General features: G+C 54.8%; 2 protein-coding genes across 3 annotated transcripts in view; one reads left to right on the top strand and one right to left on the bottom strand.

Moving 5' to 3' along the window:
- Nucleotides 1–437: 437 nt before the first annotated feature.
- PRAM1 (PML-RARA regulated adaptor molecule 1) lies at nucleotides 438–9,094 on the bottom strand. 2 transcript variants are annotated; one of them, XM_042023268.1, is made up of 10 exons: nucleotides 7,979–9,094; nucleotides 5,655–6,339; nucleotides 4,118–4,190; nucleotides 3,601–3,713; nucleotides 3,240–3,294; nucleotides 2,882–2,975; nucleotides 2,442–2,604; nucleotides 1,783–1,816; nucleotides 1,175–1,209; nucleotides 438–720 (listed from the first exon to the last, which is right to left on the bottom strand). In XM_042023268.1, exons 1-10 carry the CDS (start codon nucleotides 7,979–7,981, stop codon nucleotides 716–718), a joined length of 1,260 nt encoding a protein of 419 aa, XP_041879202.1. In that variant the 5' UTR covers nucleotides 7,982–9,094; the 3' UTR covers nucleotides 438–715. The 2 variants fall into 2 exon arrangements, with proteins under 2 accessions (XP_041879202.1, XP_041879203.1); XM_042023269.1 differs by having other exon boundaries at nucleotides 6,111–6,339; nucleotides 7,979–9,088.
- Nucleotides 8,144–9,175, top strand: part of POLE4 (DNA polymerase epsilon 4, accessory subunit) — a 3,613-nt gene continuing 2,581 nt past the window's right edge. Inside the window, exon 1 of the mRNA XM_042023188.1 lies at nucleotides 8,144–8,326. Coding sequence (XP_041879122.1) covers nucleotides 8,144–8,326 — 183 coding nt within the window. The remainder of the gene's footprint in view (nucleotides 8,327–9,175) is intronic.

The following is a 9,175-nucleotide window of genomic DNA, read 5'->3' as shown; positions in this document are numbered from 1 at the left end:
CAATCCTGCCCCCATCTGTGAGGGCTTCATGAGGGCAGGCTTTGCAAAGGGAAGCTTTCCCAGTTAATGAGAGGATTTCCCATAGCAGTTGCAGACACCAGCCCAAGGCACCAACGGATGGTGCTGAGTGTTCCCACACAAATACCTGCCCCAACAGATCTGACCTCCTGCCAGCTCTCCAGGGAAGCTGCCCCAAGGCCATGAGGTGCTTCTGGAGCATCTGGTCCATAATTCGTGATATTTTAGAGTATTTCTACGTCCAGTTTGTCTCTGATTCAGGCCAGGAGTGTCACTGGGGCCAGAGCGGGGTGCAGAATGAAAGGGCAGGAGGGTCCCAGGCTGAAGATGCTCTGGGAATGGGAAAACATTAAAACCTTTATGTGCCTGATTTTACCCCTCTTTCCCCACCCCCCAAAAAATAAGGCCATGGAACCCTCTTGAAACATTGCCATATTTTACACAGACAAAACAGAGCTACAGTGAAGGTGTGACTTGAGGATCTGTGGCCACCTGCCCCATGGGATGGGATCTGGGCAGCCCCATGTGCTGAGCAGCCATGCCTGTCCGTGGCAGCGACACGGTGGGTTTGCAGTCTGTCTCACAGGAAGCAGAGCTCCTTCACAAAAGCAGCCTGGTGTCGAATGCTGTTCATGTTGCAGCCCTTGGGGAGGTCTCTGTGGTGCTGTCTTGTGCCTTTGGCCCTAGTGTGGTTGGCTCAGCCTGCCAGAATTAGATGAAGTGTGTGCTTGTGAGTAGAGCTGAAATGCAGTTGTCTCTATTCAGCTCCATCTTCAGAGCCAACTGCCAGCCAGGGATGGAGTTTGCATGTCAGGAGAGAGAAACTGCTTGGGAAAGGGGAGCCTGAGGTGTCTGGGGGATCAGGGATACCTCAAAGGACATTGAAGGGGCCCTGGGGCTGGCAGCAAGTGGAAGGAGCAAGCTGAGAACAGGGTGCAGAGAAGTCCAAATAATTGGGAACAGAGGAACATGAAGACCTTTAGGGAACTGGGAGTAAGTAAAGGATACCTCAGGGAGAGGAAGAGGAATTGCACAGAGGGAAGAGAGAAAGGGAAGGCAGCAAAACAGCAAGGGGTCAGGAGGAGGGGAATCCTGGTGCTGGTGTGGGGGTCACCGTGGCCAGTGAAGGGGTATGGCAGCAGTTCTGTGCACCTACCATAAATCTCAACGTCATCATAGATGTCAGTGTCCCTGCAAGGACAAAGATGGGGTGCTGTGGGCAGTGTGGTCTCCCATGTCCCCACCACCTCCAACCCCGAGGCAAGGGCCAGCTCCTGCTGCCATATCTGTCTCATTTCTCCTGGCATGTCTGTGGGCTCTGGTGTCCACTTGCAGCCCCGTTTCCCCCTCCCAGAGCTGTGCTCTCCCTGCAGAGCTGGGACCATCTGGAGTGGGGTTAACATGATTCTTGGCCCCTCTCAGCATGGTGGCTTTGTCCCAGGCCGCCGGGAGCTGCAGACCCGGCCATGCAGAGGGGCTGCACCCTGATCCTGTGCCAGCAGCAGCCTCTAAGCAGTGTCTGGGCAGGTCCCACATGAGGGACCACAGCCTGGGGAGTGCTCCCAGTGCCCCAGTGACAATCTCTCCTGACACCAGAAATGGCAGATTCCACCCCAGGGTAACCAGCTGGTGTTAGGCTTATGGTCACAGCCTGAGCTGGGTAGTTTTGAGTTGTCAGCCAGGACTAGTTTGGTACTGGCCACTCATGGAGCAGTCGTTGCAGCTCATGGAGTGGAGAGGAAGGGGCTGGGAAAGGGTACTCACAGAGGCAGCATCACAGCCCGGGGCACGTAGCCATCTGCAAGAGAGTGAGGAAAAACATGTCAGGTTGTGCTGGGAACCAGGACATCAGTGGGAATCACCCCAGCACCTGTCCCTGCCCAGGGTTTAGCAACACCTCATGTTCCCAGAAAGAGCTGGGACAAGGAGGAACCCAGCTCTAGGAAGCCGAGTGGGACCCTCAGGAGGAACCTGCTCTGGGCAGTGTCAGGAAGGAGCCCTCCAGGCTGAACGGCAGCTGGCAGGGAAGAGCCTGATCCCTTCCTCTCTGCCTGAGGGATCTGCAGCCCATTCCACCCAAGCACCCCTCAGTGCAGACACAGCTTGTAGAGTTCGAGTCCATGGCAAAGGGTGGTGTGCTGGGCTGGTGGCCTGGAGGCTTTGAGGACTGCAAAGGCTTTTAGCAGAGGGAAAGGACAAGCCCAGCTCACAGCAGAAATGCCGCTGCTGAGTGGAAGGAAGAGCAGGACATTTGTACAGAGGAAAGTGGGAACCTTCTCAGGGTAGCAGGGTACCTGTCAGATCCAACAGGTGGAGGAGGTCTGTCAGGAGGCCTGTCATGGGGTGTTTGCATGAAGAAACTTTTTCCCAAAACTGTGCTGTGCTCCCTGCTGTGGGCAAACCCCATCCCCCTCCAGACTTACACCTCCTCTGGCTGTTCCGGCAGAGGATTTGCTCCTGATTTGTAAACTGAATGACATCAAGGATTTCTCCCCGTCTCAGTGGCAGGTTCTTCCCTCCACCCCTCCTCTCTGTTGCTGCAGGGTCGACCATCATCTGAGTCAGGACGTTGATGCTGCCTTCAAACTGAAACACAGACAGCAGTGCCCCAGGGGAGCTGAGTCAGGCAGGTCTGACTGCTCTCCCTCCTTGAAAAAAAGCAGATTGCTCTCTAGCCAAATGGTCTGTGGGACTGGTCTGATCTGGGGGAATGGGGCAGGTGTGACCTGGGGGAACAAGGCAAGATGTGATCTGGGTATCACTGGTCCCTGGGGAGCACAGCTCCTTTCTGCCATTGCATTGCGCCCTTCCCAGGAGGGGAGAAGGAGCTCAGAGGGAAAAGTGATCACTCGCTGCTGCTCACCTTGAATTTCTTCTGAAACTCCCTGTCCATCTTCTCTTCCTTCTTGCATTCCTTGAGTGTCCTGGTCTTCATCTTCTGGGAGACCTGGGATTCTCTGCAGTCATTGAAAGCCATGGGAAGTTTCAGATGACCCCATGCTCTGCTCCCTCCTGTCCCCTTCTCCCTGCTGGCTGCTCCCCATTGCATTTCCCTGTGCCAGCTCTGAGGCTGTGGGGGCTCTTGGCCAGGTGTACAGCCTGCAGCTTGTGCTCTTCCTACTGCAAGCCCAGCAGAGACCATTAAAGCAGCAGCTTTGTCACAACAGCAAGGAGCCCTGGCCATTTTGGGACCCTTAGAAAGAGTAAAAAAACCCCGTTACCTCTGTGCAGCTGCCAGCAAGGTAACCCTGTTCGAGGCTCGGCCAGCATCTCCACCTGTAAAACCAAACCCCAGGAGAGGTGCTGCCATGAGGCTGCTGTGAGGTGTAAGTACCTGCCAAAACAGGATACAAAGAGCAGCAAGAGCTTTCTCCTCCTGGGACCAAACCCTGAGTTTGCCCCCAAGTGTGGGGGCATTAGGGTTTCCTGTGCCCGTTTACAAGAGGAACCCACTGCCCTCATGTGTGGGGGAGCAGTAGGCTTAGCACAGGCCCTGCCGCTGCCCATGGCTCGTCGGGGCCTCACAGCTCTCAGAGCTGCAGGTCTCACCCCAAACAGCACCCAAGCTTCTGCTGTACCCACCTCCTCTGGGGCGGGGATGCACTGGCAGCTGGGACACAGAAGATAGCAGAAGGCCTGGGCTTCTCCTGGCCAACCCAACAGGCTCGACGTCGTCGTATATCTCATCTCCATCCCTGCAGCAAGGCAGAGCATGGTTAGGAAGTGCTGCTGCAACGATGGCATTGGGGGCCAAGGGCAGAATCAGGGCTGCCAGGAGGAGGGTGGGCAACAAGCAGGTGGGCTGGCCATGGACTGGCCCTGGCTCTGGGGCAGAGCTGGACAGCAGCCCCGTGCCCTGTGCCAGCAGCTCCTCCCACAGCTGGATGTGGACGGGCAGCAGGGTGCAATGGCCCCAGTGAGGTAACATAGCCCCAGGGGATGGCCACGCTTCACACTGTGGGAGCTGCTTGCACACCCTGGGCTCCAGCAGCAGGCAGGAAAACCCAAATATCCTCTTGCTGTCCCCTCTCATGTCCTTCTCAGTGGCTTGGCACAGCCTGGAAGCCACCTGGAATAGCAGTGCTGCCTCAGTCCTTACCCCGTGCCACTCGGAGCATCCTGCAGTGGGAACTGTGTGGGCACTGATGCAACACAGCCTGGCTTCAGGTCACCTGTGGCAAACAGCAGAACAGGAGGGATCAGGGAGGGATTATTTCATATTTTCTCCTCAGCTCTATCAGCCACCCTGAGGTCAGAGCCACTCTGGGCTGGATTTAGTGCGGGGGGAGGTGGGGAGATAAAAGTGACTGCACATCTTGATAGAGCAAGGAGTTTTTTACTCCATAGCCCATTTGTATAGTTCTAATGTTACTTTCTTCCTGGACAAATGAGGGAAGGAGAGGGAAAGAGGCCAAAACAGGTATCATGAATGTGGCAAAACCCCTAAATTTCAGATATGTACCAGAGTCAGGGCAAGTCCTGAATATCTCCACGTGCTCCGGATTATCATCAGCCAGAACATGCTGCTGCACCCTTTAGGATTGCCAGCATGACCACACCTCTGCTAACATGCCATTATTGTATCATGAGCCTTGTCTCCAGCCTGATCAACCAGACCAACCAAAAATGGGCACGAAGACCTGAGTACAACATCAAATCTCTGCTGGTTTATGGTACCGAGTAATACAAAGATACCTGGTCCTAAAAATCATAAGATTGCCCTAAAAAATAACAAAAATGATCAAATCAAGGCAAGGTGTAATTCTAGATGTTGCAACTTGCCTCAGGACCCATGAGACAAATAAATACTTGAAAAACTGCTGGTTTGTAGGACACGGGGGGAGCAGATCCTTCCCTCCTTTACCAGAGCTGCTCAGCCCTGGGTCAGGGCCAGTCATGTAAGAATCTCCCAGCACAACAGCATGGCCAGCCCTGATAACACCTTTTAATTATAACACAGACCAGCTTGATTTTTCAGTTCTCTTAAGGAAAGGAAGGGAAGTCTATTCTCATGGTTAGAGAAATTGAGCAAGAGTTGAAATTGGTTTCATCACTTGGAGCGTGGATTAGCAGAACAGCAACTGTGAGAAACCACCACAGTAGCCTAGATCTGGAAGGCCACTGTGGAGCGTGGCAGGGCAGTGTCTAACTCACCTCCCCTACTGCTCATGCCCATCACATCCAGGCCTGTCCCTAGGCACCTCTGGGAAGAGTCTGGCTCCCATTTTCTCCCTGTTAGGTAGCTGTGGGCAGAGAGATCTCCCCTTCCTCCCTCTCCTCCCAGCTGGACAAGCCTGGGTCTCAGCCTTTCTTTCTCCATGTGTTCCAGTCCCCAGCCATCTTGGGCTCACTCCAGTTTGGCAACATCTCCCGTGTTACTTACTCCAACCTTACTTCCTACAAACACTCCAGAGCCTGAAACTTCTGCCCAGCCAGGGCCGGGGCACTTTGTTTCTTCACCTGCTCTCCTTTTCTCTCATTCTCATCCTCATGCTATTGCCTATAAAAGCCCCCACCTCTCCATCAGCCCTCCCAGTATTTCCATCTCCCAGGAGCTGCAGGCTCTAACTGGTGAGATTTTCCTTCCTGAATGAGCAGCACCCTTCCCTGAGGGACTTCCAGGTGCCTGGCCATACCCAGCTGAGCACTCCTTGGTGGTTCTGTGGCAGGACGGACAGATGTCCCAGGATGTGCAGCTGCTCTGAACTTTGCCAAATCCACAAGAGGAGGGCGCTGGGGCTTGGCTGGCTTCACTCCCAGGGCCCTGACGTGTGGCAAAGGCTTCCTCCGGGGCAGAACTGGGTGCTCTGCCCTTTGGGGGCCTCCCACAGAGAACAGGGGGGCTGCAACAGCCGCGCCTTTGGCAAGAACCGCTGGAGCCCCCTTGTCTTTGGCGGGTGGCCGTGTCTGCTGGGCTGCCTTCCTGTGGGGAGGAGCAGAGCCAGGTCCCACCTTCTTGTTGAACACATTTCCTCCTGGCTTTGCAGGCACTGGGTGGAAGTTGGCATCTTGAGCCATCCCCTTCCTCTGGCGCACCGTTTGTGCCGGGGTCTCACAGGCAGGCTGTGGTGAAGGCTGTCCCAGACTCTGACCTGTACTGTGAGATGGAGAGGCCCTGCTGCAGCCCACCCTCCTGCTCCAGGGGGGCTCTGGAGGAGGATCACCCTTGGAGGCCATGGCAGGCATCTGTCCTGGTTCTGGTCCATGGGAGGCTGCAGGGCGACTCTCTGGCCAGCCACCCACTTTGGGAGGTTCTTTCCTGTTCTCTTGGAACTTTGCCTGAAGGTGCCTCACCACAGCGTCTCTCTCCTCCACATGCGTCTGCAACCATTAAGAAAAAACAGTTCCAGTTAAAACACCATGGAGGAAAATGAGTCAAAATTCCCCCTGGGGAATGTGGTATTCCTTCAACATGGTCTCAACACTAAGTCTTCTTCACAAAACAAGGTCTTTGCTCAAAAAGGTCCTGAAACATGTCTGAGAAAACAACACTGGGCTGTACCAAACTGGGACCAGGTTACCCCATCTCGAGGGCATCCAGGAGACATTTCATAGCATCTTTTGGTCTGACCCACCCTTTGTCCACTACCAGGGACCATCAAATCAGACGGGTTGGGTGGTAGTAGCAAAGCTCCTGAAGGCAGAATCTGAGATCCAGAGATTGCCCAGGGCTCAGATTGGCTCAACCTCCTTGCCCTGGTCTTGTTTTCCATGACGAGTTGGTGGGGGAGACCACACAGGGCCATTGGATCCCTCCCTGAAGGAAAAGCTGGGATGGCACTGCTGAGACTCATCCCACCAAAACCTATGTGCAGAAAAAACAAGGCCAAGAGGCAGCAGACTGCCCTACTTTTCTGACATGTGTCTTTCCTGTGTGGTTCACACTGTGCACACACGAACCAGGACACATCTGCTCCAGCACAGAGCTGCCTTTAGCTTCCTCAGTGGCCAGAATTCCCCTTTCGCTAGAGCCTCCAGAGAAAAGCTGCCAGGAGGAGGCTGAACAGGTCTTGAAAGAGCACTGCCAGGTTGGAGGTATGGCACAAAGCTACAGGACGGGGCTACATTTTTCCTAAGCTTCTCAGATGGACCTTGTGAGAGGGGAGGGATCACCTTACCCTCGCCATCTTTCTCCAACCCCCTTGTCCCCAGACCACAGTGTCCCTTTGCACCAGAGCTGGCTGCTTTGCTGGAGCTGTATGCTCTGATTCTGGAGTTCTCCTTCTGGGATTTCAGTTTGGGTTTGTGACTGCATAATTTTTATTTTCACAGGGGAAGGGCTGATACGGAGAGAAGCTGATGCAATGTTTTTAGACATAACTGATCAAATGTATATACACATACTTACAAAAGTGCAAGTTCCCCAAACAGACACGCCAGTTTTCCTGGTAAACCCTCAAATGTAGCACTTGGCATAGCAGTGGTGAAGCAGCACAAATGTGCCATTTCCTGTATACCAGCAGTGGGGCTTTCACTCAAACTGGTGAAAAGAGCAATGTTTTCCAGATTCCCAAAAACGCCATTGGGATTTTTGACACCTCAGTGATTTGGTGGTTTGTAACGATCAGTTTTGGGCCTGTTCCATGAGCTGGGACATGCTAAGAACCCTTGGGTGTACAGCACTGCCATCAATGTGATCAGTTCCAGGTTTTCCAATCCATTTTGTGCTGGTGGGGGCTCTCCTGGACTCAGTGGGAGTGTGGCCTCCTCCTTTTAGATGTTTATATTCAGCCCAAGTTCACCCTGCAAACTTTCCTCTGAGCCCAGGGAACTGGTCAGAGACCTTTGAAGCTCCATCCAGCTCAGATGTACAGGAGGACTTTGCCTTTTAGGAGGAGCGAGGGTGTTGGCCAGATCCAGCCCCTCACAAGGACATCCCCAAAACCCTTCCAGCCAGGACGTATGGCTCCCAGTGTCCCATCCCCATGTCCAATACAGCCCAGGTCTGGCTCTTACTCACCATCTTCCATTAGTGGATGCTTTCCTGTATGCTCGTCTCCTTGCTAAAGACCACCTGAAGCATTCGGGACAAGCCTCTCTGAGGTCACTCTCCCTTGAAACCAGAAGCTCTTTCCTAACGGCTGGTGAGGAGCTGTGTGCAACGCCAGGAAGTTGCTGTTGCCTGATGGTGAGACAGCACAAGGAGGAGGAGAAAGAGGAGGAGGAGCTCCTGGTGTACCACAAGTTTGGCCCTGCTGATGTTGGACACTCGCGGCCCACCAAGTCCTGCTGGCCTAAGAGTCATATCCAGAGAAAAGCCCCAGTTTTGGGAAGTGACTGCAGGATGCAAGGGGATGGGACCAGGAGGGTGGGCAATGTCCTTGTCCAATGGTGGCCCAGGATTCCTCTGCAGTTCAGGTCTCAGAGCTGCACATGACTTGCAGAAGGTGGAGGTGATTCTTGGAGGTCTCATGGCAAAACCAGCACAGCCCTGCACAGCTGAGCTCTGTGGGAGCACAGGAGAGCTGGGTGAGGACTACGGCTTCCTGGAGTATCCCAAACTGTGGGGCATGTGCTCCACTGAAGAGCCTAATTCCTCTGGGAAGCAAGGGGAAGCTCTGCACGGCAGGGTGCCGTGTTGGGCCATTGCAGTGTCTAACTGTCCTGGTGTCACTGTTTACTGCCTCTGAGGCACAAATGGTCTGAGAGGTTGAATCAAGCCCTGGCAGGGGTGCTCTGGCCTGCTGGTTGGTGCTGGTGTCCCTGCTCCAGGATGGTGTGTCCCTGCAGCCCTTTGGCAAGGTGTCCCACCAGCAGTGCCCTTGGTGCCTGCAGATGATTTTAAGGATAAGACAGAGTTCGAGGATGGGGAGAAGGCTGGGGCAGGCACCTGTTGGCCAAGGGTGGTGGTCCTGGGAGTCCTGTGGAGGGTGGTGGGTGCCCAAGGTGGGCACTGGAGGGCTTGATCCCACCAGCTGGGGGTGGGATGGAGAGAGGGTGCTGGGAGGTCCCACACTGGACCCACGGAGAGCTGACGCTGGGCCGCAGGACGGGCAAACAGCAGCGACAGCCACCTCCCAGCTGCCCCACTGCTCCTGGGAGGGCACGTCCCTGTCTGTGGGGGGAGGGAGGCCCAAGAGCCGTGCTGGGGCACGAGGGGTGGCAGGGAGGCACTGAAGGGCAGGGATGGGGGTGTAGGGGCTCTGTTGGGGACATG

The sequence above is a fragment of the Corvus kubaryi genome, unplaced genomic scaffold (assembly GCF_017639235.1).
Source record: "Corvus kubaryi isolate FWS band 111438036 unplaced genomic scaffold, C.kubaryi_AGA036_p1.0 37241, whole genome shotgun sequence".
NCBI lineage: Eukaryota > Metazoa > Chordata > Aves > Passeriformes > Corvidae > Corvus > Corvus kubaryi.
The sequence above is the reverse complement of the archived record's forward strand: the minus strand, read 5'-3'. Positions and strand labels throughout refer to the sequence as shown.

Excerpts from the sequence above, each read along its gene's own strand:
- PRAM1 (XM_042023268.1), bottom strand. Across the intron at positions 3,295-3,600 it reads GCATCCCCGCCCCAGAGGAG|GTGGAGATGCTGGCCGAGCC; the intron begins GTGGGTACAGCA and ends TTGGTTTTACAG. Across the intron at positions 2,605-2,881 it reads AGTTTCAGAAGAAATTCAAG|TTTGAAGGCAGCATCAACGT; the intron begins GTGAGCAGCAGC and ends TCTGTGTTTCAG.